A 19,037-nucleotide genomic window follows, 5' to 3' on the forward strand; every position below is an offset into this window, starting at 1 on the left:
AATAAAATGTAATTGACTTAAATATGAGTTCTATTGGATGTCAGGATAGCGAATGGCCAGCTGAAGGCCCTCATGGCTGCTATATGTGTCCTCCTGTGAAGCCCAGACTGTGGATGGGCTTCATAAGAGAATGTACTTTGGCTCAATACAATTGTATTGCAGCATATAGAAGGAGCGATCAGTAAGTCTCCTGAAGGGACAAAAAATAAAGAAAAAAAGAATAAAAGAAAAAAAATTCTGCCATCTCCTTTCTCAGTAATCGGAAAGTCTGCCTTCACTGAATACAAATGTTACCACAGAATTGAGAATTTTGATAATGATTGATCAATTTTTGCAGAGAGAGAAGCAAATTTTTCTAATAAGATATATTACAAAGTTGTTTATTTTCATGTGTCCTATTGATTTATGAAAGTGTGCTATTGATTTATGAAAGAAAAATTAAACTGGCGGTTATGCTTTAAAAGAAAATGGGATAAAAGAAGGACCATTAGAGCAAAAATGGCGAATGGACCAGTCAGGAAGTGTTTAAGGTTAACTTTAAACTAGGGGACAACCCATTTCATTTTCTTATATTATAGAGTAGATAATTCTACCATAAATTTTTCAAAATCATAGAAAATGATTATTTTTGTGCCAGAAAATGTAGCTGACTTCTCCCCCTTGTAACACCATTGTTGATGTCTCTTAGTCATGCACTTCCGATGAAACAGTCTAGATAATTGCACTTTCTCTGGCAGGGCACTTCTGCAGAATCCTTCTCCAAGATTACTAGTTTGTCATCTGGAATTTTAGGATTTATCGTTCAACTATTGCATCAATTTAATCTCTCTGGGATATGGTTAATTCAGCTGTTCGTTTCTACTGAAGTAATTGAAGAATGATACATTGTAACAACTTGTTCTTACTGTATATATTTGTTTTGCATATAATGAAAAAAATCCTACAGTAATAACATCCATCTTTCTGCTGCTTTCATTCCATGAGTGTTATGAATATGACACTTGTGGACATGATTCTTCTATTATTGCTATATATTTGACAGTGTTGCTATTTTAGTGATGCTTTGTATTATATCATGCATTACATAAGACTCAAAAATTACCAAAAGTGAAGTTTTGAGCTGTCCCTTTAGGCCTTGTACTATACATAACCTTGCAAAAAGACACGTTTGAGGGGACAACATGTTCCTATAACTGTTTATATGGGTAATTGTTTTTGCAGTACTCAATGGAAAAAACAGCCAAGGTGTTTTCTAGTAATGTTTAATGGCTGTAATTGTGCAGAAGGGGAAAAACTAATATACAAACTGGCACTGCCCTAAAAACCACCTGGTTTTGTGTGAAGCAGATTTTTTAAACTTTGTTTTATTCTTTAGGAACATCTCACTGCAATAACAATGAATGAAGTTGTACAGATGCTTCTCACAAAATTAGAATATCATCAAAAAGTTAATTTATTTCAGCTCTTCAATATAAAAAGTGAAACTCGTATACAGTTTTAGATAGACTCATTACAAACAGAATGACCTATTTCAAGTGTTTATTTCTGTTAATGTTGATGATTATGGCTTACAGCCTATGAAAACCCAAAAGTCATTATCTCAGTAAATTAGAAAAATTAAAAAAAAACACCTGCAAAGACTTCCAAAGGATTTATTAAAAAGGTCCCTTAATCTGTTTTTTAGTAGGCTCCGCACTCATGGGGAAGACTGCTGACTTGACAGATGTCCAGAAGGCAGTCATTGATACACTTCACGAGGAGAGTAAGCCACAAATGTTCATTGGTAAAGAAGCTGGATGTTCACAGAGTGCTGTATCCAGGCATATTAATGGAAAGTTGAGTGGAAGGAAAAAGTGTGGTGGAAAAAGGTGCACAAACACCCGGGATAACCGCAGGCTTGAGAGGATTGTTAAGAATAGGCCATTCAAAAATTTGGGTGAGATTCACAAGGAGTGGCCTCTAAGCCTCTAAGCCCCTAAGTAAAGGACACAACAGAGAGGTATTCCAATAGTAAAGTGCAAGTGAGCTAGAGAGCTAATAGCTCAAATGAAAATGAAAACAAGAAGACTTATGCCTTGTATCAGCTGTGTAGATTCATCCCTGGTCCCGACGCATTACTCCCCCATTAAGTTCTGAGCACAGAACTTTTCTGAGATGGGTAGACTGTTACCCATCCATAGCTCTTGGACCCAGCAAGGTCCTTCTGAATATGAAAGTCCCCTGATGAACCCTCAAGCAAAGACTAATGGAGGAGAAGCACTACTCCTATAATGGTCATTTAATGAAGTTGAGTTTTTTGTTCTCTAGCACCTATAGCCATCTTGTTTATCATATATTGCTAGATTGGTAGACAATTTATGTACCTCCTTAGATCAACCGTATATCCAGCTGTATACCTCTGAGACGCTATATGTGAGTGGATAGGCCAGGCTATTTTTTCTATACAGCATGCCATGTGCATGCTAGTCCAGAGCCATATTAGCTAGAAAAAATAATGCAGCTATTTTTGCTCTCTGATCCAGCTTATTCAAAGCATTACCTAGTTTATATACACGTTAGTGATCAAGTGTGATTGAGTTTATGCAAATGCATTGGATCCATCTGGATCTTATTGCATCTGTTTTTTCTGTGTTTTGTCTGATAGATTAAGGGATTTTTAGGGATTAAAGGGACAGCTGCCATGGTGCGGGGGCGCCACATCACAAAATTAGGGTGCCAATCTCTGCTGTTAGGCCGTCAAACTCTAGGGCCTACTAGGGGAGTGTTAGGTTTATTGTACTACCTCCCAGAGGCCCCTGCATTTATTCCCTTTATATCCCTGTAGGGGTGTTTTATGTATATTGTGTCATATGATTCTCCAACCAGATCTTTTAATTACCGTATATTTTCTTTTAAACGCTGGAGCCAGATTCTGCTTCTTGCTACCTGCAGATTGAGCAGCATGAAGCTGTAATATAGATTACATTGATGCCTTTGGTGAAGAAATCTTCTTTGTTATTATTCTTTAATTACCATTTAAAGTGTTCTGCTAGCTAGCTTTCAGTGCACAGGGGTTGGACTGTGCATGGGGTCTTCTCCTCCCTGTCTGTGACTCCCCAGCGGCTCCGCCTGCCTCCGGTCTGTGAATGACAGGTCACAGCTGAAATTTCAAACAGAGGAGGCAGGTCATTCATTGCCTGGAGAATGGAGTTCAAATGGTGTTTAAAAAACAACGCTGATTTTGCCACCAAAGATATCAATTTAATCTGTATTACAGTCCCATAACAGCAATGTATTCACTTTACGTCACAACATTGTGCTGTCAAGTTCTCTTTAAAGGGCTGTAGAGGCAAATTAATGCTTTACTGACCAAGCTCAGCACCCTAAACACTTATAACTTGCATCCAGCATGTATTACGGAGAAGGACACATCCACATGAGAAAAGAATACAACTAGGAACAGTTTGAAATCTTCACATACCATGGGCTGAAATCAGTAGCGTAACTAGAAACTCATGGGCCCCGATGCAAAAGTCCCCAAATATTTTAATTCTTTAATAGCAATAGTCTTTTTCTATAGGCCAAATGGACTTTTAGGACCCCCTATGCTCCAAAGCCCGGGTGCGATTGCAACCCCTGTACCTGTTGTAGTTACACCCCTGGCTGAAATGATAAACTAATGAAGACTTAAAGTAGAAAGAAAACATTTTCTCAATGTCAAAGGTGCATAGAGCCTTTTTTGCATGTTTCTAACCAGTCTTTTTTAAAAGGGGTTGTCTAAGGCAATGGAAAAGCTGCACACAGGCAGCAATACATGTAAAATAGTGAAATAAGATATACTCACCATTTTACTCCTGGTTGCCCCAGTGCTGCATTCCATAAGCTCCCTGCTTATATTGGCTGCAGAGAATACAGTAGGTATATATACCCAATGTATGTGACATCTGCAGCCAAACAATAACCACAGCTGAACACCGGAAAAGGACATTTATTTATTTTTTTTATTTCAAGAGAAATGTCTAGTGTTATGATAAGGTAATTCAGTACCACAATGGACATAGAGGTCAGAGCACATACAGTGATCTGACAATAACCCAAAAACATTGAACGAGCTCTGAGACGTGGGAACTCTGCTGACCGCAATCCCTAATCCTCTCCAACCACACTAGAGGCAGCCGTGGATTGCGCCTAACGCTCCCTATGCAACTCGGCACAGCCTGAGAAACTAGCTAGCCTGAAGATAGAAAATAAGCCTACCTTGCCTCAGAGAAATACCCCAAAGGAAAAGGCAGCCCCCACATATAATGACTGTGAGTTAAGATGAAAAGACAAACGTAGAGATGAAATAGATTTAGCAAAGTGAGGCCCGACTTTCTGAACAGAGCGAGGATAGGAAAGGTAACTTTGCGGTCAACACAAAACCCTACAAAAACCACGCAAAGGGGGCAAAAAGACCTTCTGTACCGAACTAACGGCACGGAGGTACACCCTCTGCGTCCCAGAGCTTCCAGCAAGCAGGAAAAAACAAATAGACAAGCTGGACAGAAAAAAACAGCAAACAAAATAGCAAAGCAGAACTTAGCTATGCAGAGCAGCAGGCCACAGGAACGATCCAGGAGGAAACAGGTCCAATACTAGAACATTGACTGGAGGCCAGGATCAAAGCACTAGGTGGAGTTAAATAGAGCAGCACCTAACGACTTCACCACATCACCTGAGGAAGGAAACTCAGAAGCCGCAGTACCACTTTCCTCCACCAACGGAAGCTCACAGAGAGAATCAGCCGAAGTACCACTTGTGACCACAGGATGGAGCTCTGCCACAGAATTCACAACAGTCTAGCAAGGATTTTCTCCTGGCTCCCATTACAAACCATTTTTAAAAAGTGTCCAGAATCCATATCATGTCACCGTAAGAAGGAAAAATTATATATTTTACTTTCTCTTTCACCCACATTATTTGGGTGACACACATTGTAATGGAAATGGCTTTTGTTTCAGTCCTATATATACTGTTAGGACCAATAAAATGCACATAAGGCTAAGTTCTAGTGATGAGCGAGTGTACTCGTTGCTCGAGTATTTGTAAGTGCTCGGAGATTTTGTTTTCGTTGCCTCAGCTGCATGATTTACAGCTGATAGACAGCTTGATTACATGTGGGGATTCCCTAGCAAATAGGCAAATCCCACATGTACTTAGGCTGGCTAGCAGCTGTAAATCATGCAGCTGCATCAACAAAAACTAAATCTCCGAGCACTTACAAATACTCGGAGACCACCCGAGCGTGCTCGGAAAACCCGAGCAACGAGTACACTTGCTCATCACTACTAAGTTCACATTAGCGTATCTGTGGGCAAAGTATCATCTGCATGTACAAACTCATGCCAAAACGCATTTAAACGCATCTTATGCATGACACACAAAAAATGCTGCGTGTGCATGCATTTGTATGCGTTTTTGCATGCGTTTGCGTTGTTTATGCGTTATGCGCTCGATATTTCCTAGGAAAAAGGATTGTGTGGACAATGCTTTTCCCGTAGAATTTTGGATCCAGGATTTTGGAGGTGGCAAAATCATTTCCTGGACATGCTCAGTCTAAAATACGCATACGCATCGAACGCATGCGTACGCATGTCCTTGCATACCAATGCGTTCCTATAGACAGTAATGCGTTGTTTTGATGCACTCATCCGCATGCGCATGCCTGTGCATATTTGACGCCTCAAAGAGTGCAACATGTTGCGTTCGGTGGGCACCGCGAAACAACTCACGGGGACGTATCCGCATACAAACTGATGCTAATGCATGTCCCTGCGTACATAATGTTAAATATAGGTACACAAGACGCATGTGGATCTGTATACAGGCCTACGCTGCGCACAGATACGCTAATGTGAACCCGGCCTAAGTGTATGTGTGCTTTTGCAATAATGAATGCATTGTGTAAATTCAACCATGATAGTGACTGATGAATAATTAACCCATTCATGCTTAAGAAAATTACATTTTATTCCAAATGTTGCATTTTTTTGTCATTTCAGTCATCTAATTGTATTTATTTTGAGGGACAGGGGATGCTTACTATACTTGGTCAGAGAATTGAAAACATATTTTTAAGTTTATTTAATAATAATATTATGAAGATGTATTGTACTTCGGAAGCTACGGCCACACTATCAGTATTTAGTCAGTATTTCACATCAGTATTTGTAAGCCAAAACCAGGGGAGGGTAGATATACAATAGTGGTGACGTGTTTCTATTATACTGTTTCTCTGTTTGTTTCTGTCCTGGTTTTGGCTTACACATACTGATGCCAAATACTGATCACATACTGAACGTGTGAACATGGCCATAGATTATCTTTCATGTCTTTAAACCAGGAGCACACTGCTCTCCAGCCAATCAGTTTCCTGATTACCAGGGCAGAAGCTCTAAATTGATTGACAGTTCAGGTCAGCGGCATCGTTGACCTACTAGCCTGACCTGTGCCATTGCAGCATCGGAAACACAGTGGCACTAAATCTGACTAGAATCAGAAGCGGGCAGTGCTCAAACAGTCCTGGTCAGCGTCAGAGCAATGCTTTCGGAAAGAAATTTTAAACACTGCACATTTGCCCACTTATGCAAGAGAACAGCGGTGCCCGGTCAGTGAGCCTCAGACAATAAAAAATAAAATTTGCAATATAAGGGGAACAGGAGAAAATTTTCATAAACAGAAAAATACAAAAAGAACTGTCTAACGAAAGCCATCAATGCAGATATTAATAATAATAACTACCCTTTAGCAGACTCTATCATTTGGGGAGATGTGCCGCTAAGTGCTCCTTGTAACAACTCAAGTTCAATTTCTCATCTTTCAGGGGCACCGTTCCACTTTTCTTTTGCACCACTTTAGACACATCCCACACTGTGTTTTAAAGTGAAAAAAAGGAAAATGTATTCTGTTCGTTCTATTAGACGGTGAATCTGGATATGGTATTACTTCTGCATGAATCAGTACAACTTTTTGTGTTTCTTGTTGCATGTGGGTGTACGGTATATGGCACAAACTAGTTAAGCAACACTATGTGGGCTATGTAGTTATGAGCTTAAGACTACGTTCCCACAATGCATTTTTGGTGAATTTTTTCCACTGCGGATTTTTAGAAAAGCCTAGTAAGATGTTTTACATAATGGGTGCAGGATTGATGCAGAAAATGTGCAACATCAAAAACTCACCAAATGCTCATTATGGGAATGTAGCCATAAGGGGCATAATGAAACTTCACACAGGAACAGGATATGTAAAAAATTAAAAATTCAGTCATACTCATCCACCTGCAACCTTGGACAGCACAGAGACAGGAAGTGGTGATGACACCATTCCAACAGTCCCAAAATCTCTGTATCTTGTGATTGGCGGCAGCAGTCAAGTGGCTTTGAGTAGCGCATCATGATATAGCATCCATCTGGCAGCTGCAGCTAATCACAGACCTTAGCGGTCCAGCAGCTGGTAGACTGATGACATAACTGCTTCCTGTCTCTGACCATGGAGTGACTTGCGCTGGATCCAGATTGGTGCTGGTCGTTGAGTATGACTGCATGTATTATTTTTTACATAGCCTGTCTCTTGGGCAAAGTTTTACTTTGCCTGAACAAATCCTTCAACATAAAGCATGGCTATTGCATGAATATTTCTTTGATCCGTGAATTGCTGAATGACAGTTTCAGCATAGCATATATTATTTAGCTTTTCAGCATAGCTGTCCATGGAATTAGACAGAAAGAATATATATGAAGCAAACTTATCTGTATCCTGTATGTTTTAGTTGCAGAGAAGTGCTTGCTGGTTGTTAATCAAGGCACAATGTGCCGGGATGTCCAACGCATGTGGTACTATATAAAAGATATTGATGCATGCTCCCACTTCTGGTATGGAGGTTGTGATGGCAATGGAAACAGATTTAGCACTGAGAATGAGTGTCTACATGCATGCTCAACCAAACGTAAGTTGTTTTTAGACTGAAAAGAACATATATGAAGTTGAAGTAGGCTTTGCCAAGGAGATTTTTAGGCTGTCATCCAAAATAGACATAAAACAGTTAAATGAGAAGTGCTAAAGCCTGGAATGGAAACACTGTAAATTAACGCCTCATTGAGATCCAACATGGAAACAATATAAGCCAGTGTTAGAGCTAAACTGTTCAATGGAAAGACCATAACTAGGACATTTCTTTTCCAGCTCAATATCTGGATGTCATTGTAAAGCGGTGACCCATTTCCTTAAGATTAGATCAGTTTTAGAGACTTTGTATTCATGTATGTGTCGTTTTCTGTGGGGTTTTATGCGTTTTTGTCTTATCAGTTGTCCATATGCTAATGATGTGATCTCTCGGTGTCTGGCTGCCTCATTAGTCTTTGAATTTCCGTCTTACTGTCTTCTCTGTGTTTTATATACTGATGGTTATTATTCCCCTCCTTTTTCTAGAATGATAAAGTAGTCTCCAATATGTCTGCATGATTCTTCCAGTAAACTAAGTGATACATCCCTGTAATTAGGGTGTTGGTCCGTACATCATGCTGCTGTCAGATTACATAGCAAAAACCTGTTGACAGATTTAATTTAGTGGGATATTCCCATCTTAATTTTGCTTACCCTATATGCAGGGCATTGCAGTAGCTTAGGTATCCATGGTTACGACCAGTCATATAGTCACAGTTCATTAGGTAGTTAGCTGTTAGCGGTCGTAACCGTGGATATCTAACCTACTGTAATGCCTTGCACAAGGGGTAAGCAACAGCAAATCTGAAGAATACTACATTTCTAGCTTGAGGTATTTGCTAATATTATTATTACACCTACAACGTATTAGTAAAAAACTGGAAGAAAATAAAAGCACAATAGGGTCTTATCTGGGTATAAGGAGATAAATTCTATTCAAATAGAATAGTAATGTAAGCTGCTGCAAATCCACCGGTCTCCTCGTGACCAACCAAAGTGACAAAAATGGGATGAAAGGGTAGATTCTTCTCTGCACCGCCTAACAGATAGAAAGTCCAAAAATAGGCAATCCAATGAAAGAGTGGCTTTATTCAACGCGTTTTGGAGCAACAAGGCTCCTTCATCAGGATACCACAGGTACGTTCCGTGTTCCATCCTGATGAAGGAGCCTTGTTGCTCTAAAACGCGTTGAATAAAGCCACTCTTTCATCGAATTGCCTTTTGGACTTTCTATCCGTTAAGCGGTGCAGAGAAGAATCTACCCTTTCATCCTTTTACCCTTTCATCCCTTTTACCCTTTCGTCCCATTTTTTTCACCTACAACATATTGGGATAGGATCTTGGAGATGGGTATACCCCTTTAAGCATTGGATTTCAAAATATTTTATACATTCTAAAGATAATGTCGGTTTCCAAAAAAATAGAAGTATATGTACAGTACTTTAAAATCAGTGCCTGTTTATGACATATGCCACTGAATTGTGTAAAATGGCATAACTCAGAGCTTTACTGTCAGCACAAACTTGTTGATACATGTGTGCTGAACATAAAGTCCAAACACAATGTGAACAGATCTCTTAAAAGGCCTCTTGCAATAGTGAAACCTTCCAGATTAATCTACATTCTTTATTAACAAGTTATTCTCATGGTATGTAAATGGTTTAGTTAGTTAGACAGGAGAAAAAAGCAAGTTTGCAAATGATTTGCTTTTTATTTTTTATATGTTGGTATTCTCGTGCTATGAGACAAACCACTAGAGGGTGGCCGAACATTTGCAGCTAGATTGAAGCTGAGCTGGATTCTGAGATTCCAGCTCCATCTCTCCAGTCCATTAGTTTAGTAGAACAGTTTGACAGTGCTCTCATCTCACCCTTCTTGTCAGCTCCAGATTATGAGCTGCTATCAGTCCTGCAAAATCAATAGCTTACTGCCTCCATCTGTAGGCTGCCTTCCCCAAGAGCTGTTGGGCAGTGGCATGTTCAAAGACATTGCTATCTATTTTAATTATTGTAGAAATAACAAAGCAGACTTTAGAACAAGTGCACAATCAGTCACAGTAGCACATTCAGGTCAGCAGCAGGATGATGCTTCTCAACCAAAACCATCACTAAGTGAAGTGCTCCAAGTTGCCCAACTACGAGGAAGTCAGAAGGTTGAGAACATTACGCTCCAGGATACACAGGTTGAGACTTACACTAAATGTGTTATTGGAGCTTTTAAAATCTTTGGACATTTATTTCATTCATTCTTTGTTACCATTTTTTGTGCTTAATAATCACTTTTTGTGAAAAGGCATGGGAAATGGAGTGTCTAATTTTAAACACCATGTAATTTCTAAGGACTTCATTCTGTGCTGAATATATTTCTTACGTTAATACTATTGTTGCAATTGCTTCAAATCTTCTGCACATAATGTACGTAGGGTTAAATGTTGAAAATCTTGCTGCCTTTAGCCAGCAGTAAGGGGATACTACATACTGTTTTATTATTGAGGCCAGTGTATAAATAGTATTCTGTTTGTTCCTAAGCGCCACACAGTAGATACCGCAAGTAGCCAATATCTTAGATTCTAATTCTATGGGGGGAATTTTTGAAAGAAGATTTGCTTAGCGGATCTATGCCTTTGTGTTGCATAATGGACCCAATTCACCAATGTGTTTTTACCAGTTTTCCGGCATAAAGCAGCATGAAATGTTGCAAAATTTTTGCCTACCTGAAGTTGAACAAAAGTTTTGTGACTTTTAGAACTTTTACACCAGTTCCAGCCTGATCCATCTTGGTGGGCGCAGTGTGGGCAGGACAGAGTGTGGTAAGGCCCACACTGCGCCCACCATGGTAAGGCTCATCCAGCAAATTCCCTATAACAATTCTGGTGAACGCATACAGCAGGTGTAAAATGCGCCTAATTCATTGAGAAATACATGCTGCTTGTATAAAGGAGTCCAGTGGGCAGTCCAATTCAGCGACTAGCAGTCTTGCCCTTATGACTGTCCATGCAGAAATAGCTGTCATCACTGAGTAGGGCCACCCACTGGACTCATATCTATGCAAACACCAGGGATTTCAGTGAATAAAATACACGTTATAATGAATCTTTCCAACAAACCTATACATCATTCTGCTCAGCTTTTCCTTTTCTATATCATGCTGACCACAGATTGGACTGCATGTACACTTATGTCTAGAGCTAATACTCAAGTTTTTACTCCATCTCTGGCATGAGAAATTTTCATAGTCACAATTTTTTAAATCTGATTTATTTACATAGCTAACCACTGCTCCTTCCCACTATTCAAAAGTGGTAGGAGGGCTGTAAATCACAAAAAGTTACAAGTTTTTCACAAATGTGAACAGACCATAAAAATAGTGTAAAAGCGTTGAAAAATTTCTTCATGTCAGTACAGTGATTAGGAGCTTAACATCTGAAAAAAAGCTCTGATTGCTATATAGGAACATGTAGTCACTCTGCCCCGCCATCTTTTCTTGACTTTCTTCAGCCTCTATGTGCTTCTAATACCAATAAATATCAGCTTTGTCTTCTCTCAATCTTCTTCACACTCATTTTTACTATGCTCCATCACCTATAGTCTATGGCTTTTCAGCTTTTCCATTCCTCAGCTTGACCATCTCAGCTGCTGGACCCTGTAGCAGCTGCTATGCCTGATAATTTGGCAGTTATATGCATGTTCTCAAGCTCCTATTCTTTATCACACATGAGGATGCCATTTCTTTCAACTCAAAATCACAACTGCTGACTTTATAGGAGTTATTCTACCAATTGCACATATGAAGCAACACTCAATAGTATATGGAGAATTGTATTACATTTTTCTATTTTAGAAAGAAACTAAACTTCAGAACTCTTATAATTCATTGTGCTGAATCTCCAGGATTCCATGAAATGAACTTGCTGGGCTATTCCAAAGATTCTATGCCCTCAGTAATTACCATTTAACAAAGACATGGAATGAGGACAAGCTGTATCCTCACTTCAAGGCCTCTGTGACCCTCAATGGTCCCATTCATTTTTAAAATTGGTGCTGTCTCAGGTGTTGGACCCCTTTGATCAAATCATGATGGCATAACATGGAAGGTGGGAACACCTCCTAAGGTCTCCTGATTTTATTGCCTTCTTAGCATGTCTTGTGCATATACTCTCTGCTTGTTTATGTCTACTCTCTAATTCTGTGGTTCTTCATGGGCTTCTCTCTTATGTCAGTGGTGTGAGTTTCTTTATAACTGAATTTTGTTGAGTTTATTAATATAGAGTTAGGTACTGTGATATAAACCCACTATATATTGTATATTTGTTATTGCATTATATACTAGTTTTGTATGTATTATACCCTTACATGTTACATTTTACCAATATATAGTTTTCTTTCAAATCAGGTCAAGGCCCAAATGAGGGATTACAAATCCGCAATAAAGGTATGTTCTAATATATGGTTGGACATTTTGGGATTTTGGTTTACTATTGTAATTATGACACTTGAACTCAAACAAATTGCCATCGATTCATTAAAGCAATTTAGCCAGTATTCTGGCATAAATTGCTTTGAAAAGTGGAAAAACTTGGAGTTGAGACATTTGATGTCTTCACACCAGTTTTTCCCAACTCTTCAAATAATGGGAAGAGCTTGGGTGTGGCAGGCACAGTAAGAGCGTGAGTGACACCACAGCTTCTTTAATTCATGGTGAGCTTTGGTGTTCTTTACCTCAGAAATCAGTGACGTCAGTGGCTGGAGTAAGATTTCTGATTTGGTACATGGAGGCACACTCCACTCGTTAGAAGCTCCAGGTTTATGAAGAGCTCTATACCTTAATAGTAGTAGTAGACTGTGTCTGGGTGTCCACCTCCAGTAGGCATACATGCCCAAAAATGATACATGACAGAGCACATGTTCACTCTGTCAGCACCATTTTAGTCTCTTGCCTAATCTGCACATACACCTGAATCCTGTTTCATGGGAGGTTCGGGTGTTAGCCTCATCGTTACCAACAAACGGGTGGCAAAATGCAACGTGAAGGAACCATTACAATAGTCCATAAATATCACATCGGTGGCGTGCCGATAGTAACACCAATTTCTGCTAGTACCTTGGCTGGTAGCCAGATCTAAAAAAGTTATGGCGCTAAACAGTACAGCTCAGTAGACTGTATATTAGCCTCTGCCTGGAACTGCAGGTGAGCTATAGTTAAAGAAAATAGCAAATAAGGTGTACTTTTTTCATACTTTGTGCCATTATTGTATAAATAAATAGGACGAAGATCCAATACCAGACATAACCCAAAGATAAAAAGCAGTCCTCCTTTCTAATCTTTACGATTCATATAATATTTCCTAAGTATTTCAGAAAGTTTTGGTGGAGAGGAAGGCGGGTAGGTGTTTTGTGACAGATTTTACATTAGAGTTTTGTCAATATGCACCTGTCATAAAGCAAAGTCATTATTTTTCATTACTCCTTGTAGGTTTAGTTCATTTAGTTCAAAAGCAACGCTGGGCTTGAGCTCTAATACAAACCATGTGTCTCATGTTCTTGTTCTGCATAGTTGTACTTTCATAACTCTTATGTAACATTATTTGCTGGCATCACATCTAATTTCAAGCAGATTTGTTTAGTTCCTGTTACTTGTATATTAGTAAATATCTGTTCATAGTTATTATAACACATTACACTTATTATAACAAAAATACCACAAAATAATGTTTTACCGTGTTACAATGTTTTGTAAATGTGGCTAACATTAACCCCTTCCCGACCTTTGACGCATACGCTGCGTCATGAAAGTCGGTGCCATTCCGACCCATGACGCAGCATATGCGTCATGGAAAGATCGCGTCCCTGCAGATCGGGTGAAAGGGTTAACTCCCATTTCACCCGATCTGCAGGGACAGGGGGAGTGGTAGTTTAGCCCAGGGGGGGTGGCTTCACCCCCTCGTGGCTACGATCGCTCTGATTGGCTGTTGAAAGTGAAACTGCCAATCAGAGCGATTTGTAATATTTCACCTAAAAAAATGGTGAAATATTACAATCCAGCCATGGCCGACCAATATCATCGGCCATGGCTGGACACACTAATGTGCACCCACCCCACCCCTCCGATCGCCCCCCCAGCCCCCCGATCTGTGGTCCGCTCCCCTCGGTCCTGTGCTCCGCTCCCCCGTCCTCCTGCCCGCTCCCCCCGTGCTCCAATCACACCCCCCGTGCTCCAATCAAACCCCCCCGCATTCCGATCCCCCCCCGCACAGCGATCCCCCCCCGCACAGCGATCCCCCCCCCGTGCTCCGATCCACCCGCCCGCACAGCGATCCCCCACTCCGTGCTCCAATCCACCCCCCCGTGTTCCGATCCACCCCCCCGTGCTCCGACGCCCCCCCCCCCGTGCCCTGATCTCCCCCCCTTATACTTACCCGGCCTCCCGGGGACCGTCCGTCTTCTTTCCTGGGCGCCGCCATCTTCCAAAATGGCGGGCGCATGTGCAGATTCGTTCCAGAGTGAATTTTGATCACTGAGATAGGTTATATCTCAGTGATCAAAATAAAAAAAAAAGTAAATGACCCCCCCCTTTGTCACCCCCATAGGTAGGGACAATAAAAAAAATATATTTTTTTTTCCACTAAGGTTGGGGTAAGAACTAGGGTTAGGGTTAGGGTTAGGGGTAGGGTTAGGGTTAGGGGTAGGGTTAGGGTTAGGGGTAGGGTTAGGGTTAGGGTTAGGGGTAGGGTTAGGGGTAGGGTTAGGGTTAGGGGTAGGGTTAGGGGTAGGGTTAGGGTTTTGGTATGTGCACACGTATTCTGGTCCTCTGCGGATTTTTCCGCTGCGGATTTGATAAATCCGCAGTGCTAAACCGCTGCGGATTTATGGCGGATTTATCACGTTTTTTCTGCGCATTTCAATGCGGTTTTACAACAGCGATTTTCTATTTGAGCAGTTGTAAAACCGCTGTGGAATCCGCAGAAAGAAGTGACATGCTGCGGAATGTAAACCGCTGTGTTTCCGTGCAGTTTTTCTGCAGCATGTGTACAGCGATTTTTGTTTCCCATAGGTTTGCATTGAACTGTAAACTCATGGGAAACTGCTGCGGATCTGCAGCGTTTTCCGCAGCGTGTGCACATACCTTTAGAATTAGGCTATGTGCACACGGTGCGGATTTGGCTGCGGATCCGCAGCAGAGTTCCATCAGGTTTACAGTACCATGTAAACATATGGAAAATCAAATCCGCTGTGCCCATGGTGCGGAAAATACCGCGCGGGAATGCTGCGTTGTATTTTCCGCAGCATGTCAATTCTTTGTGCGGATTCCGCAGCGTTTTACACCTGTTCCTCAATAGGAATCCGCAGGTGAAATCCGGACAAAAAACACTGGAAATCCGCGGTAAATCCGCAGGTAAAACGCAGTGCCTTTTACCCGTGGATTTTTCAAAAATGGTGCTGAAAAATCTCATACGAATCCACAACGTGGGCACATAGCCTTAGGGCTAGGGTTGGGTTGGAATTAGGGTTGTGGTTAGGTTTAGGGGTGTGTTGTGGTTAGGGTTAGGGGTGTGGGGGGGTTAGGGGTGTGTTGGGGTTAGGGTTGTGATTAGGGTTATGGCTACAGTTGGGATTAGAGTTAGGGGTGTGGGGGGGTTAGTGTTGGAGTTAGAATTGAGGGGTTTCCACTGTTTAGGCACATCAGGGGTCTCCAAACGCAACATGGCGCCACCATTGATTCCAGCCAATCTTGTATTCAAAAAGTCAAATGGTGCTCCCTCACTTCCGAGCCCCGACGTGTGCCCAAACAGTGGTTTACCCCCACATATGGGGTACCAGCATACTCAGGACAAATTGCGCAACAATTACTGGGGTCCAATTTCTCCTGTTACCCTTGAGAAAATAAAAAATTGCTTGCTAAAACATCATTTTTGAGGAAAGAAAAATGATTTTTTATTTTCACGGCTCTGCGTTGTAAACGTCTGTGAAGCACTTGGGGGTTCAAAGTGCTCACCACATATCTAGATAAGTTCCTTGGGGGGTCTAGTTTCCAAAATGGGGTCACTTGTGGGGGGTTTCTACTGTTTAGGCACACCAGGGGCTCTGCAAACGCAACATGACGTCCGCAGACCATTCCATCAAAGTCTGCATTTCAAAAGTCACTACTTCCCTTCTGAGCCCCAACGTGTGCCCAAACAGTGGTGTACCCCCACACATGGGGTATCAGCGTACTCAGGAGAAACTGGACAACAACTTTTGGGGTCCAATTTCTCCTGTAACCCTTGGTAAAATAAAAAATTCTGGGCTAAAAAATTATTTTTGAGGATAGAAAACGTATTTATTATTTTCACGGCTCTGTGTTATAAACTTCTGTAAAGCACTTGGGGGTTGAAAGTGCTCACCACATATCTAGATAAGTTCCTTTGGGGGTCTAGTTTCCAAAATGGGGTCACTTGTGTGGGGTTTCTACTGTTTAGGCACACCAGGGGCTCTGCAAACGCAACGTGACGCCCGCAGACTATTCCATCAAAGTCTGCATTTCAAAAGTCACTACTTCACTTCCGAGCCCCAGCATGTGCCTAAACAGTGGTTTACCCCCACATATTGGGTATCAGCGTACTCAGGAGAAAATGGACAACAACTTTTGGGGTCAAATTTCTCCTGTTACCCTTGGGAAAATAAAAAATTGCGGGCTAAAATATCATTTTTGAGAAAATAATTTTTTTTTTTATTTTCATGGCTCTGCGTTATAAACTTCTGTGAAGCACTTGAGGGTTCAAAGTGCTCACCACACATCTAGATTAGTTCCTTTGGGGGTCTAGTTTCCAAAATGGGGTCATTTGTGTGGGATCTCTAATGTTTAGGCACACAGGGGCTCTCCAAACGCGACATGGTGTCCGCTAATAATTGGAGCTAATTTTCCTTTTAAAAAGCCAAATGGCGTGCCTTCCCTTCTGAGCCCTGCCGTGCGCCCAAACAGTGGTTTACCCCCACATATGGGGTATCTGCGTACTCAGGACAAACTGGACAACAACATTTGTGGTCCAATTTCTCCTATTACCATTGGCAAAATAGGAAATTCCAGGCTGAAAAATCATTTTTGAGAAAAGAAAAATTATTTTTTATTTTCATGGCCCTGCATTATAAACTTCTGTGAAGCACCTGGGGGTTTAAAGTGCTCAGTATGCATCTAGATAAGTTCCTTGGGGGGTCTAGTTTCCAAAATGGGGTCACTTGTGGGGGAGCTCCATTGCATAGGCACACAGGGGCTCTCCAAATGCGACATGGTGTCCGCTAACAAATGGAGCTAATTTTCCATTCAAAAAGTCAAAAGGCGCGCCTTCCCTTCTGAGCCCTGCCGTGTGCCCAAACAGTGGTTTACCCCCACATATGAGGTATCGGCGTACTCGGGAGAAATTGCTCAACAAATTTTAGGATCCATTTTATCCTATTGCCCATGTGAAAATGAAAAAATTGAGGCGAAAAGAAATTTTTTGTGAAAAAAAGTACTTTTTCCTTTTTACGGATCAATTTGTGAAGCACCTGAGGGTTTAAAGTGCTCACTAGGCATCTAGATAAGTTCCTTGGGGGGTCCAGTTTCCAAAATGGGGTCACTTGTGGGGGAGCTCCAATGTTTAAGCACACAGGGTCTCTCTAAACGCGACATGGTGTCCGCTAACGATGGAGATAATTTTTCATTCAAAAAGTCAAATGGCGCTCCTTCCCTTCCGAGCCTTACCATGTGCCCAAACAGTGGTTTACCCCCACATGTGAGGTATCGGTGTGCTCAGGAGAAATTGCCAAACAAATTTTAGGATCCATTTTATCCTGTTGTCCATGTGAAAATGAAAAAATTGAGGCTAAAAGAATTTTTTTTGTGAAAAAATAGTACTTTTTCATTTTTACGGATCAATTTGTGAAGCAGCTGGGGGTTTAAAGGGCTCACTATGCATCTAGATAAGTTCCTTGGGGCGTCTAGTTTCCAAAATGGGGTCACTTGTGGGGGAGCTCCAATTTTTAGGCACACGGGGGCTCTCCAAACTTGACATGGTGTCCGCTAAAGAGTGCAGCCAATTTTTCATTCAAAAAGTCAAATGGCGCTCCTTCCCTTCCAAGCCCTGCCGTGCGCCCAAACAGTGGTTTACCCCCACATATGAGGTATCAGCGTACTCAGGACAAATTGGACAACAACTTTCGTGGTTTAGTTTCTACTTTTACCATTGGGAAAATACAAAAATTGTTGCTGAAAAATCATTTTTGTGACTAAAAAGTTAAATGTTCATTTTTTCCTTCCATGTTGCTTCTGCTGCTGTGAAGCACCTGAAGGGTTAATAAACTTCTTGAATGTGGTTTTGAGTACCTTGAGGAGTACAGTTTTTAGAATGGTGTCACTTTTGGGTATTTTCAGCCATATAGACCCCTCAAACGGACTTCAAATGTGAGGTGGTCCCTAAAAAAATGGTTTTGTAAATTTCGTTGTAAAAATGAGAAATCGCTGGTCAAATTTTAACCCTTATAACTTTTGTGCTGATGTAAAGTAGACGTGTGGGAAATGTTATTTATTAACTATTTTGTGTCACATACCTCTCTGGTTTAACAGAATAAAAATTCAAAATGTGAAAATTGCGAAATTTTCAAAATTTTCGCCAAATTTCCATTTTTATCACAAATAAACACAGAATTTATTGACCTAAATTTACCACTAACATGAAGCCCAATATGTCACGAAAAAACAATCTCAGAACCGCTAGGATCCATTGAAGCGTTCCTGAGTTATTACCTCATAAAGGGACACTGGTCAGAATTGCAAAAAACGGCAAGGTCTTTAAGGTCAAAATAGGCTGGGTCATGAAGGGGTTAAAGAGGTTGTCCGGCCTGATAAGAAAATTAGGTGACTGCAGACTGCCAATTTATAACAGTGCACGATGTGCATACTATCAGGATTTCCCTGTATTCCACATGCTAGTGTGTGGCCATGTGACTGCATGTAAGTGATTTGTACACTTGTGGTCATGTGCCGACTAGTCTCTTCCATCTTTTTTCAATAGAAGAGAATAGAGAAGGAGTCTAGTCGGCACATGACTGCAAGTATGCAAA

The 19,037-nt window shown here is 41.1% G+C and overlaps 1 protein-coding gene across 1 annotated transcript in view; it reads left to right on the plus strand.

Annotated features, from left to right (window-relative positions):
* Positions 1 to 19,037, plus strand: part of LOC138642126 (collagen alpha-4(VI) chain-like) — a 303,123-nt gene that overhangs the window by 275,569 nt on the left and 8,517 nt on the right. Inside the window, exons 42-43 of the mRNA XM_069730063.1 lie at positions 7,790 to 7,966; positions 12,355 to 12,393. Coding sequence (XP_069586164.1) covers positions 7,790 to 7,966; positions 12,355 to 12,393 — 216 coding nt within the window. The remainder of the gene's footprint in view (positions 1 to 7,789; positions 7,967 to 12,354; positions 12,394 to 19,037) is intronic.

Source organism: Ranitomeya imitator, chromosome 6 (genome assembly GCF_032444005.1).
Source record: "Ranitomeya imitator isolate aRanImi1 chromosome 6, aRanImi1.pri, whole genome shotgun sequence".
Lineage (NCBI taxonomy): Eukaryota > Metazoa > Chordata > Amphibia > Anura > Dendrobatidae > Ranitomeya > Ranitomeya imitator.